The sequence below is a fragment of the Epinephelus fuscoguttatus genome, linkage group LG18, assembly GCF_011397635.1.
Source record: "Epinephelus fuscoguttatus linkage group LG18, E.fuscoguttatus.final_Chr_v1".
Lineage (NCBI taxonomy): Eukaryota > Metazoa > Chordata > Actinopteri > Perciformes > Serranidae > Epinephelus > Epinephelus fuscoguttatus.
Window position 1 is genome coordinate 3,799,586 of NC_064769.1, and position 21,677 is coordinate 3,821,262.

A 21,677-nucleotide genomic window follows, 5' to 3' on the forward strand; every position below is an offset into this window, starting at 1 on the left:
TGGATTACTAAATTAACCACTAAGTCACAGTTACAGATGGCCGGGCAGTCAAAGGCCTCGTATTGATCAAGCTTGCTTGTACCCCTTTGGTGTACAATGTCATCTGTGCATTTTCAGTTGGATGAACCTATTGTCCCAAAGGCCAGCTCTGTGCAATTTATTCTGTAGTAATTTAGCATTAGTAATAACAGGATGATCTTTCAGTTGTACTGATTTTGTGCATTATAGTCCAAACCAGGAAGATAACGCACCATAAACTTCAGTCTCTGTCTGGACCTGGCTTGGTTTATGTCTTGTCTCACAACTGTGGCCGTCTTCTTATATCCCTTACATTAAAAGCTCAGCCCGACGCAGTGACTCACATTGTTGGCATGGATCGTGAACGACAAAGAGTGTCGTACATAATAATCCATCATTTCATCTCGTGTAGTGTGTCATAGTTAACGAGAACCGACGCCATGTCTGGGACACCTCACGACATTCCGACAGCAAGTCTTGTATGTTTGATTTTCTTTTTGTCGTTCACGACTTCTCCCGTCACAGCTGTCACTTTGACCAGTAGGAACACAGAGCAGTCTCCTGCCGTAGACAACTGAACGGCAACAACATCCCATCCTCTAGGCATGTTACCACAGAGTAAAAAGGGAAAAATGATGGCGTTAAACAGCAGAGCCACTTTATCAACCTGGTGAGTACTGCCATTAGCATCAAACTAGCAAACAATGTTATTTCTTCATAATGGAGGATATAAAGGAATAAGGTTAAAAAATAGTGGTGAGGCTTTTACTCAACACAGCTTTAGAGGCTACCAGCTTCATTTGAAATAGACTAGATTATAAATGGGCCATTATTAATTATTCCCTCTGTATTTTTATATTTTTACTTTTTATCCGCTCCCGTTTGCCTTGATAAAGTTAATGATTCACGCCGTCATTTCAAACTCAACATTTTCTGTATCTGTTTCAAATTAAAAGCCCCTTATAACTTTGGCTGAGAGAATCCCTTCATTTTCTAAACAGGCTTGTATTGTGAAACATTTGCAGGAACTTGTTGTGGAGGATACAATGACTTGTATGTTTGCGTACGGTACTTAAAATGTAGCTCCTGCGATCCGCTAGCACTTTTTACATTACTACAACATTTCGGCTGGCACATGAACAGACACAAATAATGGTAAAAGTAATAAAAATATTCAAAGAATAACCCGATGACATCACACACGTCGTAAAAGTAGGCCGGGGATGATTGGTGTGGACCATCGTGTAGTGTGTCATGTCTGTCGGTCAAGTCACAGCACGACTCCACAATCACGTAATCTGACATAGTGACTTTCAGAACGGACAGAAATGTTGTGTAGTGTGTACCAGGCATAACAACATTTAAAATTAGGAACAGAGAGTCACCCCTTCTATGTGTAAGCTTGTAGTAAGCGTGTTATGGAGTTTTATCAGTTCATTACTATTCAATATTTATTCCTCTGTACTTACCTATTTTTATTCTTATAAATATTCACCATGCACTTATTACACTTTACGGTTGTCCTGTCCATGTTGAATGGCATGTTTGCTATGTGTTTTTTATTGCTCCTGGATTCATGAGAAACCACTTTTTATTTACTGTATGCTACTGTATATAAAGAATGACGATACTGAATTGAATTGAACTGAGTGCCTCCGTGCTGGTGATAGCAATGGCTGGACGCATAATGTTTCTACGTCCGTCCCAATCTTATGAGTGCAATATCTCAAGAACACCATAAGGAAATTTCTTCAAGTTTGGAACAACTGTCCACTTAATAATTAAGTGATTACAATTTCAAGGGTACTGTGACCTCACAAAACATGTTTGGGCCATAACTTAAGAATTCATATGCTAATTATGACACAATTTAACAAAGTGGTCTTACAGGATAAAATGATGTTATGACATTTTTATCCAAAAGGTCAAGGTCTGCTTTACTGTGACATCAGAACAGATGGGGGAAATATTTGGTCAGATACTTAATTGGTGACTCCAATCTTGGGTGTGTGTGAAGAGGAATCCATGTTTTCACAGACATGGATGAAAACTGTAACCGCAGCTTTACTGATTTGCAGAGGCATTCAAATGCAAGGCATTAATTCTAGTTTATTTATTCCTGCACAATGTTATAAGTTGCCCCAAAGAAAATCTAAAATCAGAGTATTAAAATCCCTGAAGTAGGAATCAGGGATATTCAGAGGGAGATAGGACAAGATATATTAAATTACACTCAGGCACACTTATTATATCAATATGTATTTTCTCAAACCATATCTTTGTAATTAGATGTTATCTGAATTTGATCATATTTTTATTCTTAATCAGTATATAATTTTAATCATGGTATATCTGTTGTTCCCCTGAAAAAGTATAGCTGTTTCTGAATTAATATACCAACTCACTCATTTTTACAAGTAATTTTACATTACTTTAGTTTTGTTTTTGTTTTTAACTTATCTCCCATCTTTGATACAGAATAACTTTGGAATAATGTTATCAAGTATCAGTCAGGTTGGTAAGGTTTCTCCTCAACTTGTCACTAATGGCAACTTTCTTATGGAAGACCAAATTGTCTCCTCTTTAGAAGCATTGCAATTTAACATACAGAATTGCCTACTGTCTGGATTGTCATTGTTTGGTTCAGATGCTGATTTCTGTCTGTTTGCTCTCTCAGCAAGCTGCATACCACCCAGAGGTCAGCAATGAGGTTCAGATGAGAGCTCTGCGCTATGGCAACGAATGTGCCACTGGATATCTGGGACTGCTGGAGCATGTGCTGGTGGTAAGACGTCATACCCATATACATGAATACACACTAACACATACATATTGTACTTGCGGCCAAAATTTCCCACAAAGGCTGGGCTCAGCCTTAGATATAGTAGAGTTGTACCGATACCAATACCAGTATCGGAAATGCCTCAGATACTGCCTTAAATGTGGTATCGGGTATCGGCGAGTACAGCCTATGACCAATCCGATACCACGTAATGCCTCACGTCATTACGCATACGCACACTACAGGCAAACGAAACGGAGCAGAGTTTAAAAAGCATTCTACTGTAGCCTTTAAAATGTCTTTTTTACCAAATTGTGTGGCTGCACTTTAACGTGTGTCTTGATCTGTGTCAACACTGGATAATAATAATAAAAAAAAGTATTATGTATTTATTTCTTAATATTTTACATAGAGTTTTAGGAGTTGAGACATACAACAATTCATATCCCGTCCATTGTTATTTTACACACTGGTATCGGATCAGTACTTGGTATCAGCAGATACCTAAGGTTCAGGGATTGGAATCGGTATCGGGAAGGAAAAAGTGGTATCGGTACATCTCTAAGATATAGGGTAAGGAACGCTGACATCCGGAGAGAACTTGGAGTAGAGCCGCAGCTCCTTTGCATTGAAATGTGCCAGTTGAGTTGGTTCGGGCATCTGATCAGTATGCCTCCTGGGCGCCTCCTGTTAGAGATGTTCCAGAAGAGGAAGTTAGAGTAATAAGACAACACTTGGTTTTTTGGTCATAGTGTGAATGGAGAGTGATAATTGGGATGGTCAGTATGAAAACACCATAGTAGTGTACTTTCTTCATAAAGAAACAGGCTCAGTATGATATCAGCCAGACTTCAAACACACACACACACACACACACACACACACACACACATCTGTGCAGAATCAGGTGAAGTGTTTGTACGGACCTACATGTTCAAAGAGTTTGTATACTGTGATGTCAGAGCTGTCCTTGATGGGCTTCTGGGGGATCTGCTAGATTGGCCTGCTGATGCAAAGCAGCATGGAGGGAGAGCTGGGTCCCCTGAAAAAGGTAGAGAAAGAAGAAGGAAACTGAACACAATGTCATAACACCTTTTCCTCTCTAACCCCTTTTCCATCAAATGAGCTCTGGTTCTTTGACTGGTTGCGATCAGGATTCCTAAAACCTTGGTGCTATCTAGCGAGCCAGCCCATGTTTCCACCAGTTTTGCTCAGAACCACTGTTATCAAGGATATGTCACCAACACAAGGCCTTACACAATGCACACCAAATATAAACAGGAGAAGAAAAATTGCAGATTATATTAATTACTTGCAGACGTTTGTTTTGTCATTACAGATGCTTGTTTTAATCCCCAGTAAAGCATGAACCAACTATTAATGAGACCACTTCATGCTCTTATTTTCCCCAACGATTTTTCACTTGACTACTCCATTGTTGCCTTCTCCATCCTCATTTTGCCAACCTGTAGAATATGACAAGCCCACTGATGTCATCACAGTTCGCTCTTCAGGTCAGGAAATACCTGCTATTTTTTGGTTGCAGCTGAGAACCAACTTTTTGGGTTCTGAACTAATTGATTGGCGATATGTGATATTTAGCTCGGTATTTTTAATAAAATGGGTACATGTTCAGTAATAAGTCAAAGCCACATCTGACATGTCACAAGCACCTTTATAAAAAGACTGTTATCAAAATAAAATGCAAAGACAGATTTTATTGCCCTGTTTGAAAATATGCAGCTGCAACATGTAAATAAAAATGATATACAAATACATAGCAGCGCTGTACGCTAACTTTTTGCACACAGCACTGGAACTACAGGAGTTTAAAGGTTTGAAGCACAGGCCACAAAAGTATATCATGAGTATAAAAGTATCAAGAAGGCAGAAATTCATTGCAGTTTTAAACAATTAAAAATCTTTATGGGGGAGTTAAAAAGTGGTTTTCCATGGCCTTTCAAATGATTCTAGTGTTGCAAAATGATTTAAATATTTTTATTTATTTAGGCTATTAATCTTATTTATGTACACAGCATCAACAGAGAGGCCAAGGGAGGGAAGGAGCAAGAGACACTTTTTCCTCATTATATATGTCTTGTATATGAAATGTCTGTGTTGTTGCTGCATTTTTTAAACCCATCTGTCGCCTGCATCCAGGCACCATCTCAATGTCACACAATAGACGACAACTACCAAGAAGAATGGCGATGCGCTATGATCCACCTCACACACACACTAGCAAGCAAACGCTCATCTGGCACAATCAAGCAGCTCTGTCTCCCACACATGCAGTGCAGCACTGTACTGCAGGTGTGCTACTGCGGTCATTTCATTCACCTTACAGACTGATTTGGTGTAGCACGTGCAACATACAGACCGATGCAGCGCTGTCGACTAATTACCAGACGAGTAGTAACTCTGTGTCTCTCATAGTGTTGCTGGAGAACTTGTGAGTGAGGGAGTGGGGAGGAGCTATGTGGAGACTGTGAGAGGAGAGGTGCACACTGGTATGGCTTTTCGTAAGAACAGCATTATTTAATGCAACCTAACCCTGTATTGATAAACGGTATTACTACTACATATACTACATACTTTTACTACATATAAACAGTAAAAGGTATTGTCTAAATCTGTATTTGGCTTGAAAATGAATCGATTTATCGTACAGTCGTTATATTGCCCAGCCCTACTCTGAATGTTTCAAAATTACGCCAGGGCCACACTGCCTGCGAAGCGATGCGCACCGAAATTCTCGCGCACGCCAGAGAACTTCCGTTCACATCAGACGCGCATTTCTCCACGCCTTCGACAAGTGATTCTGCTCCCAGCTGTTGTTTTTCACTGCCTGGCTTGACACATTCGCTCGCGGCTCGCGCAGAAAATAGACCAGACGCCGAACTGATCACTGCAAATCGAGAGCCTGCCGCGGAGCTTCCCAGCGCGGTGCGGCCAGTGTGGATGACACAGTCGGTTAACGTGGGCGCCGAAAGGAAACTGCCTTCACTTCTCGGCGCTTCGAGGCTATTCGCGGCGCTTCCGCGGGCTGTGTGGCCCTGGCGTTAGGTGTGGGAAACCCAAAATAGAACTATAGACTATAGAACCTGTTGGTGGAAAAGGGGTTACGGTGGACAGGCTGTCAGGTGTGGCCTGCATTGTACCAGCCCCCTCCTAAGAGTCAGGGCATGGTCTAAAGCCAGGACTCTCACAGATACCTTACTCCTTGAAGCAGGGCAAAGATAAGAGATTAATCCAAAAGGACAAAATAAATAAATAAAAACAATGAGGGGCAGGAGGACGGTGAAAGAAAGTAGAGGAAACAAGAAAAAAGTAATACTTTTTTGTGGACCTTATTGAAGTTATTATTGGTGTTATATTTGCAATTATTAGTATGTGTACGCGGTCGTACACATCTATATGTCAGTATGTTGTTTCTTTCTTCTCTTCCTATCCTGTCTACCTTCTCGTTCCCTCTCTCTTTTTATCTTTCCCTCACACATTCCCATGAGCATGCTTACACATTCAAGTAACAAGTACATCATTTTACATGCACACAGATATTCACTACAAATATGACATGGATTTCTCTCACTTACATGCATAACTCTGCATCTGTACCCATTTAGTGTTTCTGTTTTGTTCTTTCAAATGTGTGTTTTATTCTCTCACTGTGTCTCTTCTGTCTGTAGATTTTCTTGTGTCTGTTTCTTAAATTTGTTTTAGCTTTTTTGGTGACAACATAATTAATGAATATAAAATAAAAATCAATAAATATAAAATTGAATTAAAAGAATGAATGAAAAAATAAAATTTGATAAAAATATGATAAATGTGACAATACAAATTCATGCCTCCCCCAACATCACTGTTAGGAAATGTTTAGGAAAATGCCCCTCTTTTTAACCCTACCTGCTTTATTTGCCCTGAAAAACAATTTGTAATACATGATTTATTTTAAAAACAACTGTAGTTGATTTATTTTACCATAGAGTCAGAAAGGGGTTATTGTGCAGACCATTTGGTTTCTTAAGAGAGCACACAGAATATACATGTACACTGACTAGACTGAAACATCCACCTGTCAGCTCATCTCACACACTCCCATCCTCTGTGTGTTGCTGTGTTCACACCTTTATATTCTGCACCTCAGACAGCAATAATAACTGTGAGAAACCACAGTGAGCAGTGTTCCGCATACCACACTGCAATTGCACAGCTGTTTAAATGGTATGAAATGAGTCATGGCATTGACATTGCTCACATGAACTTAATGCTGGTCATTGTGATTGTGCTATTAAAAGAGAGTCATAAAGCCTGTATGGTAGGTACGCTAAAATCCATCTACAGTTTTGCCATTCTTATGCCCATTCTTATATCTCAAGAAGACCTGAGAGAGTTCCCCCAAACTTGGTACAAACGTCCACTTGGACCCAAGAAAGAACTGAATAGATTTGTTGGTTGAAGGTCAAAAGTCAAGGTCACCGTGACCTCACAAAACATGTTTTATGCCATTTCTCAAGATTTCATATGCTAATTATGACAACATTTAACACAAATGTCTAATAGGATAAAATTATGTCGTGATGACATTTTATATCCAAAAGGTCAAAGGTCAACATAACTGTGACATCATAATGTTCTGCAAAAACACTTTTCTGGCCATTATTCAATGTCAATTGATTGATTGATCATATCTCAGGAACAGAAGGGGAGACATTTGGTCAGATACTGAAATGGTGAATCTAATTTTGGTTGCCCATCTTGACACTTTCCTGATTGTATACATCTTCTGTGCTGCTAGGGGGACAATGGGTGTGAAGCATGGATGTAAACTTGAGAAACTGGTTTGCTGAGGCATACAACCACTGTTTTGTTAGGTTTTTCTACTCAGCAGCACACTGCTCTACTCTTTGTCACTTACACACATTAACACCAAGCCCCCGCCCTGTACTACAGCTGCCAGAATTTGTGAACTAATAAATAGTGTTACTTGAGCAGTGTGGGGGTGCCTTGCTCAGTGACACTTCAGTGGTGCCAATAGCTTTACATTCCAGTATAAATTCATTCCAAAATATATTACATTTTGCAATCTTTTAACTATCATTTCATTTATAACACAAAAACAGTTTGATTCCAGAGAGGTTTTGAGCATGTAGTGATAGCATTCACAGCATTATGGCTGCGCTTACAAACCACTGATCTATATGTCTGATATTGGCTGTCATGTTTGATGACCTCTTTCTTTCTTTTTCCCATTGCTCTGTCAATGTTCCTTTACACTTGTGGCTCACTGATGTCGGTGCAAGCCGGTGAGTACAACACATGAATGACCTGCACAAGTGTGGGGCTGCATTGGTTGAAGGCTTCTGAATACTTAATGACTCAACAATGCTGCAGAGTACCATCAGCAGCATGTTAACAGATGTCAGAGCAGCTCTGCTTGTGGACAGTAGGGGTGTGTTTGGATAACCAGCTGCTTTCTTAATAAGGCAGCAGTCATCTGCACAAGGTGTAGAGAGTCAAGACACTGAAAGAATCTGACTGAACTAGAGCTGCTGCAACATATTGTGTCAGTTTTAGACTGATGTCAAACTTAACATGACAGTCACACTGTCAGCTGATTGTCTCCCTGATGAATGAATGTACATTTACTACATTCACAATTCAGCGAAGCCACAGCCTTTAGTATTCCTGCAGTATTCTGTCACAGTGGATGGAACTTTTTGGCATTAATCAAAAGTGTATATATATTTTTTTAAATATATATATATATATATATATATATATATATATATATATATATATGTATATATATATACATATGTATATGTATATATATATACAGTACAGGCCAAAAGTTTGGACACACCTTCTCATTCAATGCGTTTTCTTTATTTTCATGACTATTTACATTGTAGATTCTCACTGAAGGCATCAAAACTATGAATGAACACATGTGGAGTTATGTACTTAACAAAAAAGGTGAAATAACTGAAAACATGTTTTATATTCTAGTTTCTTCAAAATAGCCACCCTTTGCTCTGATTACTGCTTTGCACACTCTTGGCATTCTCTCCATGAGCTTCAAGAGGTAGTCACCTGAAATGGTTTCCACTTCACAGGTGTGCCTTATCAGGGTTAATTAGTGGAATTTCTTGCTTTATCAATGGGGTTGGGACCATCAGTTGTGTTGTGCAGAAGTCAGGTTAATACACAGCCGACAGCCCTATTGGACAACTGTTAAAATTCATATTATGGCAAGAACCAATCAGCTAACTAAAGAAAAACCAGTGGCCATCATTACTTTAAGAAATGAAGGTCAGTCAGTCCGGAAAATTGCAAAAACTTTAAATGTGTCCCCAAGTGGAGTCGCAAAAACTATCAAGCGCTACAACGAAACTGGCACACATGAGGACCAACCCAGGAAAGGAAGACCAAGAGTCACCTCTGCTTCTGAGGATAAGTTCATCCGAGTCACCAGCCTCAGAAATCACAAGTTAACAGCAGCTCAGATCAGAGACCAGATGAATGCCACACAGAGTTCTAGCAGCAGACCCATCTCTAGAACAACTGTTAAGAGGAGACTGCGCGAATCAGGCCTTCATGGTCAAATAGCTGCTAGGAAACCACTGCTAAGGAGAGGCAACAAGCAGAAGAGATTTGTTTGGGCCAAGAAACACAAGGAATGGACATTAGATCAGTGGAAATCTGCGCTTTGGTCTGATGAGTCCAAATTTGAGATCTTTGGTTCCAACCGCCGTGTCTTTGTGAGACGCAGAAAAGGTGAACGGATGGATTCCACGTGCCTGGTTCCCACTGTGAAGCATGGAGGAGGAGGTGTGATGGTGTGGGGGTGTTTTGCTGGTGACACTGTTGGGGATTTATTCAAAATTGAAGGCACACTGAACCAGCATGGCTACCACAGCATCCTGCAGCGACATGCCATCCCATCCGGTTTGCGTTTAGTTGGACGATCATTTATTTTTCAACAGGACAATGACCCCAAACACACCTCCAGGCTGTGTAAGGGCTATTTGACCAAGAAGGAGAGTGATGGAGTGCTGCGGCAGATGACCTGGCCTCCACAGTCACCGGACCTGAACCGAATGGAGATGGTTTGGGGTGAGCTGGACCGCAGAGTGAAGGCAAAGGGGCCAACAAGTGCTAAACACCTCTGGGAACTCCTTCAAGACTGTTGGAAAACCATTTCGGGTGACTACCTCTTGAAGCTCATGGAGAGAATGCCAAGAGTGTGCAAAGCAGTAATCAGAGCAAAGGGTGGCTATTTTGAAGAAACTAGAATATAAAACATGTTTTCAGTTATTTCACCTTTTTTTGTTAAGTACATAACTCCACATGTGTTCATTCATAGTTTTGATGCCTTCAGTGAGAATCTACAATGTAAATAGTCATGAAAATAAAGAAAACGCATTGAATGAGAAGGTGTGTCCAAACTTTTGGCCTGTACTGTATATATATGTGTATATATATATATATATATATATATATATATATTTATAGTCATATATATAGTCATATATACATATATATTCATATAAAGCAAACAAGAAATGAATGGCTGAACTTGAGAGTTCATGCTCGGTCTTGGCAAAAATATCTCCACTCAAGGTCCGTGTAATAGATTTTTCTGGATTTTTTTGACAGAATCACACATTATCATTCATCTGTATACTGTACAATAGAGTGCGGCACGGGCTGCATATTTCTGTCCGAACCCGACCGAGCCCGAGAGAAAAGTAGCCTACCCGAACCTGACAGTCATTCTGTTTTGTTATGTCCGAAACCGAACCGATCCCGACATTATTTAATTACTAAAGCACTGAGTTTGTGTCACACAGTTGTTATGGTTACAGGCTATTTAACCCGGTTACACCTTGTAAATGACCATAAAAAGGCATTGATTTGTGCTGTTCTGTTAGTAGATTGTTTAAACACACACACACACATTACGCAGTGTCATCAGCAGTTGAAAATATAATAGCTGTTCTCACTCGAGCAGCTGAATGTGTGGGAGCCCGGCTCGAGGGTGTTGAAGTGTGTGCAGCCCAGTTCTGTGCTCTGGCCCGTCAGGAGAACCACGAACTGACCGAACTGCTACAGAACTATTGGCACTGCCGCAGACAGTTGACCCAGTCACACACGCTGACATACACAGTCCTCTGACTGCAAGAGCACTCAGAATCGTCTCTGGAGCTTCAGAGATGAACAGCAGAAACAGCCAATGCGTGTGTGTGTGTGTGTGTGTGTGTGTGTTCTGTTCAAGTGCTGTCATGTAAATAACAGTCCCCAAGCAATAAACAGGACAGACAATACGATTTTATTTATTTTTACACTACATTTTCACTGAAAGCTGACCGAATCCGACCCGAGCCCAAATACAATTTATACATTTTTGACCGAACCCGGCCCGACGGGACCCGACGGGCTTGGATCGGGTAGCCACACTCTACTGGACAATGCAATACATAGAGGAAGAGAACTGTGTTCCTCCTTGTCCACCGTGCAAATCAGAAAGAATGAATGATGCAACATTCAGCAGAAGTGAAGCAAACATTCAGACAACACAAAGTACAGATAAAGCAAGATACAAAAACAGGCACAGACATGTAGTGCAATACACAGAACAACTATAAAAGAGTTATGAAAACAGAAAAGCATAAATATAACTGAGTGTGAAGTAGTACAAAAGTAGAAGTAGCAGTTTGTGTGTCCCTTAGGCTATTTATGTATACAGGATATGTATGTACACAGCTAAAAAAAATTAAGGTCCACCTAATGGTCATAGTATCACACCAAGTCAGTTAAATTTAAGGGATATCAATCAGTTCATTTAGGAAGCACAAGTGATTGTGAATCAGTTTCACCTGCTTTGGTGCAAATGAAAGTGGCAACAGGTGCAATGGAGAGGCAAAAGTAAGACAACCCCCAAAAAGGGAATGGTTTTACATGTGGTGGCCACAGACAGTTGCTCTTGCCTTGTCCTTCCTGACTGATTCTTCTCTAGTATTGTGTTCTGCTAGTGTCCTTGTCACGACTGTTAGCATGAGGCGTTACCTGCAGCCCAGTCAGGTTGCACAGGTAGTCCAGCTCCTCTAGGATGGCACATCCATATGTGCGGTCACAAGAAGGTTTGCTGTGTCTCCCAGCACAGTCTCAAGAGCATTGAGGAGATACCAGGAGACTGACCATTACACAAGGAGAGCTGGACAGGACCGTAGGAGGGCATCAACCCAGCAGCAGGACCAGTATCTGCTCCTTTGTGCAAGGAGAAACAGAAGGAGCACTAACAGAGCGTACAAAATGACCTCCAGCAGGCTACTGGTGTGCACATTTCTGACCAAACTGTCAGAAACAAACTCCACGAAGGTGGCATGGATGTCCTCTTGGGGCATAGATGTCCTCTAGTGGGACCTGTGCTCACGGCTCAGCACCATGCGGCTCAATTGGCATCCTCCAACTTGACAGGTTTCCGGAGGCATAGAACCGTGCTGCGGTAATTCTACTTTGTGCATGCATGTGCTTTGTCACCCTGATGGCCGAACAGATTGGCCTTAACAGAGGGCTGCCGTGTCTAAGGATTCAAAGGCACATTGCAGGTTTTCAGCAGCGCACCGACCTCAACAGACACCATGGCTTCATGGTTCAATCTAAAGTAGGTTGGAATGGTAGATAATGATAGTTGCGTTCGTAAATCCAATCTGATGCTCTACACTAAAATGAGAGCCCCAGGTTCTAAGAGAAAGAGCATTCACACTAAGGCCCAATAGAACCTATGTGCACGCATTATGACTAAAGAGATGTCAAAGCAAGGCGCACAGGACTGCTCCTCAAGCAGTTAGGGGTTCAGAGCCATGCTTAAGGGGCACCTCAGCAGTGGAGAGGAGGCAGACAGGCACCTCTCCATCCACCAGTCCACACCCTGTACTTCATCTGTGTAGGGACTTGAACCAGCAACCTCCACTTCCCAAGCGGGAACATATACCTGAAATTGAAAAAGGTATTTTTTCTGGTAACGAGTGTAAAAATAATCTGAATTCTATCCACTGTGATTAGGTGTAAAATATCATGAAACTATTAAGTGAGAAGTGATTCTCTTTCAGGCAGTGTAGATGAGATCTGAGCCTGTGGTTCTGCCCTCTGATGGCAGAACTACAACAACCAGCTTGTCCACACTCTGGTCCTTGACCTCTATAAGAAATACAATACCCCCATACTACCACTGACCTGATGATCATGTTGCTCTGTGGCATGGTTTGTTTTTTGTTGTCTTGCCATTAAATGAACACATGGCACATTGAGACCTCTTATCTTTAAACCTCATAACATCACAGGTGAATGAACCTTTTAGAGAACTAATGCATGGAGTTTGTATTTTTGTAAAACAAAAACATATACCAGGTTCCCACTGTCTAATATTGTTTCATTGGTGGAGCTCAGATGGTTGTATGCATCAGTGTCCTGGTGTGCTGTATGTTAGTGTGTTTGTGTTTGCTAATGGCATAATTTTGGCCCGCTGCATGCGTTCTTGTGCACTTACGTCCTCGTCTCTATCTTCTCATGACAACACATCTGAATAAACTTGAGCTGGGTATGGACTGAGTCCTGTTAATGCCTTGCACCTGTCACACACTGCTCCAGCCTGAATACTGCATTTCCACCTAGGACAGTCTGAGGGCACAAACTGAAAGCCAAGCACATGTGACCACCAACAAACCAAACTTGTCTGCTGTTATTTTCATTCAGTTGAAATGGGTACTGAGATGGGCCTAACATTAGTGAGCATATTATTATAGAAGTTGACTGTCTCATTTCTTCTCTATATTACACTTCCTTTTTAAGAGTCTCTGCTGACAGTCACATCAGTATAAAGCTGTGGTTTCTCCAAAACCACTTAATTCTACATGATGAATCTGGGAGTGTGAGGCAATAATGTTGGGCCCTGATCACACAGAAAGCATTTTACCAGCTGGAGGCGGCTTTTTGTAATTGGTTTTAATGAGAATGCAGCTTTTTACTTGCTGTTTTTGCATATCTACGAGCCTCACGTTTCTGCATTCTAGGCACCTGGTGTTTTTGCTGGAGCGCTCTGAACTCTGGGAGTTGAAAAAACTTCAACTCAGAGCAGAAAAGCACCTCACATCATCTCCACTTTTTCCCATTGTCCAGTGGGATGATTTGAGAGGCAGGCCTACTGTGGTGGTCATGATCACAAGTTTACAGTTGGTAAATAATGAAGGAGAAATTGGTAGTGCTGAGTCGCTTGGCAGCACCAATGGACACCCAGGAGTTAGTATTCATTTTGTCAAACTGCCCCTGAATCATCCTAAAATATCCCTGGAAATGACCATCATGGAGGCGAAGCTCCTGGACCAACTGATGGCACTCCCCGTGATCCATCCTCTGTTTTTTTAGGGTCTCATGTACCTACACAGATCTCCATTTCTCTTTGTCCAACAAACTATTTGCTGACAGCCTCTCACCCTCATTTGCAACCTGCACAACACTTTGTGTGACTGGGGCCTAATCCTGCAGAATATAATAGTTTTGCCATTGTTAAAAGCAGCCCCCAGTGACTTAAATTCATGAAGAATGATCAGCTTTTTTAGATTCTCTGTTTACCGTGGATGCATGTGAGAAAAATAGTCTTCTTCATGAATTCAAGGACAGTTACTGATGTACAAATGGTCATTTTGCAGGTGAAGTATTCCTTTAAATTACAATTGAAAAGTGTATGCCATTCTTTAAGGTATTCACATGCCAAAGACAAAATTTGGCATACACATTTTAATGATAGTTAAGAGAGCAACATGTATGTACTCTTGTACTCTATGTACTCTCTCTTTATACATTTCAGCCATGGTGGAACTGGGTGCACTTGCATGAGCCTGATTTCCACCCTTGCAGTCATCTATGATAGGCCTTTTCCACTGTCACTTTAGGCCACGGCAATTCAAGCCATGCCGTGCCAATTTGCATTTCCATTATCAGTTAAGACACGCCGTGCCAGAGATGGAACTTCTCCAGAGTAGGTCCAAAAGCTGGGCCACCCACCCTCAAGTGGGTAGTGGTGACGTCTCGCTGACCACAGCCAACCCCCGATGACCCCCCTTCTCCCTCACAAACAAGTTGTGTGTGTTGCAAGACTCTACTCACCTCAGTCTACAGTAGACCAGAGAGAAAGGTGTATTGTCTCTGTGTGTTCAGCTGTCAGTTCTTTTGTCACCACAACATTTCGTTATTTACTAACTGTCTGTAATCTGTAAACAATAATTTGCGGTGATATCACAGTGATTTAGTTCATGGCACTCATATAGCACTCATGTCAAAACAGTTTTTGCAAGTGCTTCACATTAGATGATAAAATAAGATCATAAACACAGGGAAATAAAATGATCCCTCCAATGTAAAAAAAAAAAAAAAAAAAGTTAAATACGTCACACAAACACATGGGATTTACTTGTTATGGATTGATTTGTAGACTTGAAATACATATATACTTCAAATTGGCTAACAAGCTAAAATTTTACATGACCCCGATTGTAAATGGCCACCATGATTTACACTTAATGTATATACTGTATACATATATACACAGATGGGTCATAACTAAAACCCAACATGCAGTGTGTTAGACATACAACACCACCACTTCCCTCCAGAACAGCTTCAGTGCTTCTTGTTATAGAATCTCCAAGTATGTGCAAATGAGCTGGAGGGCTGACTAGTATTCTTTGATTCAGGCCCACACTGCCTTCACCTGTTCCTTTGGGGTATGGAATATGAAAGTGTACTGTAATCTTAGTCGCCTCTATTATGTTAGCATTAAAAATCCTGCACAGACTGGTAGTTGTAAATATGTTAAACATCAGTAGTTCAGAAGGTGAATGTATGTGTATCAAAGTTTGAATGACACGTTGTAACTGTTTTTTACTTTACCCACAGATCATCCAGAAGCCCTCTCATGATCTGAAGCAGCAGTTGGCCAACTACTCCAAGCGGGTAGCAGGCTCTGTTACTGAGCTCATCCAGGCTGCTGAGGCCATGAAAGGTATCCTAACCCTTTATCAGGAACAACAGAATGACAGGGTGTCTTTTAATGTCTCACTTTACTTTGGGTCTGGATCTACCTGCTTTGAAACAGCATTACCCTCATCCATTTAAAATGAACATTAGTTTTTTGGTAAAAGTAACACAAAAGTAGTGTAATAAGTAACTTATTATTCTACACAGAGTAGTATTGTAAAGTAGTTGATTACTTTCAAATGATGGTAAGCAGTAATATGTAATATATTTTGAGAGTAACTTGTCCACACTAAATAACACCAATCCCTACCAGACATTTGTCAGCAGTAGTGAATCTTAATCATGGTAATAGACAGTTGCAGGTTTCATGCATACGTAAATGACATTTAAAAAATACTAATTATGTACAATATCAAATGAGAATCTCAACAGGTCATTTTTAAGCTCTTGGTATCCAACTTAAAATTGGTACCCCCTGTGAAAATATCAAAGGCAGACAGCAGTGCACACTGTCTTGAGCATGTCTGAAATAGCCCAGCATCAGGTCTTATTTAGAGCACTTCATGCAAATGAGCCCTGACAGCAATTTGAAGTAGGATTAGTAGATACTCTCCATAGAGTTCTACAGTTTCACACAGCTCTGGTCTGGGATCCCCCTCCGAAGAGTCAAGTACAAATTACATTGAACCCAAGGCAATTCCATGAATGCATCATCTGTCAAATGGAAGGAAAGTCATCCTCAGGGCTTAATATCGCAGATTAATGTCTTTCTGCGCCACTCTAAGAGACATTAGCTGCAACTGAATCCTGCTGCCCACCTGGCTCTAGGTTCATGACTTGGTCTAGCAGATGATGCAGATGGGATGACCATAATGGGTCTGAGAAGTGAAAGAACTGTGATTGACATGCAAAATTAGGGTTCAGCAGGATTTTATCTAATCCAAATTCAGCATCAAACTCACCTATCAATCTCCCTATTGGATAGGGGTGGGGGAAAAATCAATACAGCATAGTATTGCAATATTTTTGTGTGGCAATATCGTATTATCACATATTGCCAAGTATCAATTTTATTATTATATAAATTATTAAAATTACAAATACAAATTAAACTTTAGGTCGTATGTTAGAATAACATAATCATTTGCTTTTTCAGTCCACTACATACATTTTGCTGCTGCAAAAAAAATGGTTGAGGTGAGATGAGCAGAGTGAAAATTTTGTTATTAGATAAAATAGATGTTGACAAAGTTTTTCTTTGGGGACATAATTTACATTTGAAAAAGGTTAATGAATAGCAATATATTTTATCGCAATTCTCAGCATATTGCAACATATTTAAAATCACAATGAGATCCGCAACAGAAGATATGAGATGCTGATGAAATTATTTTGAGTCATTAACGAATCAGCGTGCTAACTTTGCCCATCTTATTTTTAACAGATGCTGGAGGTCCTGATTTAGAATTACTGTATTAGGCTGATGAGCATGAAATTTAGGGCTATAATCAGTCATTAACATTGGAGGGGACCATATTCAATTGACACCTTTTGCAAGGTGTCAATTGGCCAAGGACCCTTTAGCTCAAAGAGAGAAGATGGAATATGATGCAGTACATATATTGTATAAAACTGAGTTGCACTTGAAGTAATTCTTCATTTTCTGGTCTTCTCTCATTTGTGCTTGCCTGTAGCTAATAAGTCAGCAGCAGTTGTAGCATGGCTAGGTACGTTAGCCTCACCCTCTGTACTTTCACTGGCTGGTTCTGAGGGGTACCATGTATCAGATTCTCTTGATCTAAAAGTTACAAAACGATCCATTATGGATTACAATAATGCCCATACACTTGGAATAATAGAACAGAATAGAATAAACTTTATTCATACCTAAAGGGAAATTCAGCTGTCCAGCAGCTCATAAAAGACAAAAACGCAACAACCACATTTCCCCCCATTAATAACAACAGCAACACAGTGGTATTTAAATAGACATAAAATTTAAAAAAAATTAAAATAAGTGCATAAATAGATTAAAATAAAATTGCCCATTCCTCATTCCAGTCCAGTTGTGGCTAATGTGATGTGTGTGAGTGTGTGTGTGACTGGATTCAGGAGGTGTTAAACAGTCTAACTGCCGTGGGCATTTCCAATATAGTTATGTAATACAGCTAATTAGCCAATATATGAAAAAAAATAGCATTAGCTAGCTCACATGATTGCAGAAAGATTCATGGGTAACAGTTAGCCTAAGTTGTGCTGTAACCCAAATTAAATGGGTTTTATGAATAGGCCATTTTATCTTCAGTAACAATATGTTTGATTCAGTAATCAAGTAGTAATTTGGCACCCCTCTTCAGTAACTCGGAGGAACCCCTAGTGGGTCACGGACCCCCTGAAGACCCAGGCTCCGTCTCCCAGGAAGCATTTTTAGAAACTTAACAGCTAAACTGACCTTTTTGGAGAATTTTGAAACAAAAATCTTTGATTAGGGGTTCTCAAAGTTTTGATGACTGAGTGTTATTTTAGGGAGCTAGCAAGGATTGAGTGTCACACATGAAAAGTGCACACACACTGACTTTTTTTTTTTTAATATTTTTGGGGGGCATTTTTAACCTTTAATGGATAGGACAGACAAGTGTGAAACAGGAAGAGAGAGGGAGTGACATGCAGCAAAGGGCCACAGGCTGGAGTCGAACCCGGGCCGCTGCGGCAACAGCCTTGTACACGGGGCGCCTGCTCTACCACTAAGCCACCAATGCCCCATAGTATGACATTTTTGATAACTTTTACACACTATACTATGACATTTTTTATGACGTGTTATGACATTCTAAAACTTAACAAATCAGTCAACAGTGATAAAGTCTACATAATACTCATATTACATTGTAGATTTCCACTTTTTAATACATTTGAAAGTAATGAAATAGAGAGGCTGCATAGCAACACCACTTACACAAACCACACACAGAACTGCAGCACACTGTAATACTAGAACCGTTAATAATAATAATAATAATAATAATAATAATAATGGTAGTAAGTTAAGTTTATGATTACATTCGCCAATGATTATTTCAGACTGCAGTGCTGGGTTCCATTTTGTACCATAGCAGTTTTTTTTCTTCATTGTTTATCAATATATTTGGGTGAACATGTTGAACATTTAAGAATATTGGTAGGATTTTTATTTTAACACTACAAGTCACATTCACCCATTCACACACACATTCATACATTGCTGGCGGAGGCTACCATAAAAGGTGCCACCTACTACTCACACTCACACACCGATGGAAGCATCATCGGGAGCAATTTGGGCATCTTGCTCAAGGATACTTAAACATGCTCACTGGAGGAGCTGAGGATCAAACCGCTGATCTTCCAATTAGAATGGACGAGAGTGGACGACCCACTCTACCTCCTGAGCTACAGCTGCACTCAATATATGTGGGATAACCCACTGCGTCCTGTGCTGTTCTACATCACAGTGCACTCGGGGCTTATTAGGCCACTGTGTGTGTTAATTTCTTAAAATTGTGAAGCTCAGTGTGGATTGTCCATTATGTACTAAATTGACTCACTCACCAGTGCACACTTCATTGAAACAAATGTAATAGCAATTAAAGCTGCAAGCAGCGTTTGGCGGGACCTCGCACTCGCGCCCGTTTCCGCCCCCAGCTGATGTCGTCACTGTGAATTATTTAGAAACATCAAACATATTGCCACAAACATCAGAAAATCCTTACAGAGCTGAACGTTTTGATGTTTGAATGCTTTCTGTCGCTGTAGGTATGTACAAGTGATGTCACATTATGCAAATTCGATGGGCGAATTTCTTCCCATCAGATTCCTCTTCCTTCATTTTGAGGAAGACATGACAAAAACAACACAAAACAAAATAAATCTACTGTGTAAATGTGTTCAAAATGTTTTTTGACTGAGATTTATGAAATCCAATATGGCTGCCTGCTGGTGATGCCACAATATGCAAATTAGATGAGTTAATTTACTCCTATCACAAACTTTGGGTCATGATGAATAGTTTTCTCATTTACAGTATGCCTTTATCTGTCACCACTTTCAAGCCACAGCCTTTTGAAATGTTGAAATGAAAATGGAATATTTTCCTCAATTAACTCTGGCACCTAAAGGGTTAAAATGGAGATGCTGCCCCTGTCATGTCTGAATGTAAGATCTAGAAACACACAGACATCATGTTTCTGTGAGTTTGTGTGTGACAGCGGTTGCCATGGTAATTAAGTAGGCGCACCTGGCAGAAGAGCAGAGAGAGACAGACACCTCTTTTAGTGGAGATTTAACTCCTCGAACAAGTTCTTCCCATTCCCAAACTGTTGGTCCAATCATGAAAATAATGTGATGATGAGAGAGATAAAGTTATACAGAAGATCTGTTTAGTAGCAGTTGAGCTGGCATGTGTGCATCTTTAAAACTGATAAAATAAACAGTGTAGGAGGAGATGTGTTTTCTTGAGACCACGTTTGAGGCGGAATCTTACTTTGAAAGGTCAAATAGCTCACTTCCTGTTGGAATCAGGTCATGGGTGTCAATGCGTGATTTGTAAGTCAAACACACCAGTTTTGGTTTGATCTTGATACGACATTCCTACGGGCTGTAGTGGCCATTTTAGTGTGTCTAGGTGGCGCTAGAGAGCCCATTTTGGCACTGTAGGGGTTAATAATGTGTATTTGCTGTTTCAAATGAAGTTTCTGCTGCTGTAATCTGTCCTTTAAAGAATGTGAGACACAGACAGAGAGAGCTGTGTGTCTGTGTGTGCAGCCGTTGTCATGGCGATTAATGACTTGTCAGCACCTGTGGCACACACAGACAGCTAAGGAGAGCAGCTCACCAAAGGCTGTTTATAATGGGTTTTAACTCCTCGAACAAATGCTTCGCATGCCCAAACCGTTGGTCCAAGCAAGAAAATAAAGTGATTTTGAGAGACAGCCACTTCTCGTGAACGCGTTTTATATTTCTCAAGTCAAAAATGTGGTCAGGGGAGCGAGTTTAAAATGTGTTGCACCTAAGCTGTTTCCAGAAATTTCTCCTCTGAGTTTACATGGGAGTGAATGAGAAAAATCGCGCTCCTTCGCTTTGGAGCCACTCAGCAAAAATGTGTACGTGTGAGAGATTCCATGTCAACATATCTCGAGCAGGACAAATTTTCCTACGTTTTGTGGTATAAATTGTGTCTGTACAGTGAAAATTGTGGCCATGGCAGCGAGTTAAAGACAAAAGTTTTAGACGATTTTTAGAGCCCTCTCCACTCTAGCTCACAGCATTCCATGCAATACACATCCATTGTAAACTGAGAATTTCTCCACTTTTGCTCATGGTACTTTGAGAGGCACCGATGAAAAACGGTAAAAGATATGAAAAAGATGAAAACATGAGTGAATAGATGAGACCTGTGGCAACATTTGAGAGTTGGAATGGAGTCTGTAGCACAAAGTATGGAGACGCTGTAAATGCTAGAAAAAGCCCTAAGATTGGTCTCTTTCTCCCCCCTGCTGCCATTCATTTCCTATGGGACAGCTTTGGAAGATCGTCAGGACGTTTTTCTGACATCTCACCTTATGGAGGCCACAAAATCCAAACGACGCGAGTAATGAAAAAGTTACGCACAACTTTTGATTAGAAGGAGTTGATCTGTAATCTGTGCAAGTTTGAAGTCGATAGGATAAACGCTGTATGAGAAGATGATTTTTTTAGGAAAGGCAGTTTTAAGGCAAAATCTTACTTTGAAAGGGCAAATATCTCACTTCCTGTTGGATTTAGGTCAGGGTTGTCAGCGCGTGATTTTTAGGTCTTG

The 21,677-nt window shown here is 40.5% G+C and overlaps 1 protein-coding gene across 2 annotated transcripts in view; it reads left to right on the plus strand.

The window, feature by feature from the left end:
• Positions 1–21,677, plus strand: part of tln1 (talin 1) — a 169,382-nt gene that overhangs the window by 130,017 nt on the left and 17,688 nt on the right. For both annotated transcript variants that reach the window (XM_049603972.1, XM_049603973.1), the window contains 2 exons: positions 2,696–2,803; positions 15,764–15,869. In XM_049603972.1, the coding sequence (XP_049459929.1) occupies positions 2,696–2,803; positions 15,764–15,869 (214 nt within the window). The remainder of the gene's footprint in view (positions 1–2,695; positions 2,804–15,763; positions 15,870–21,677) is intronic.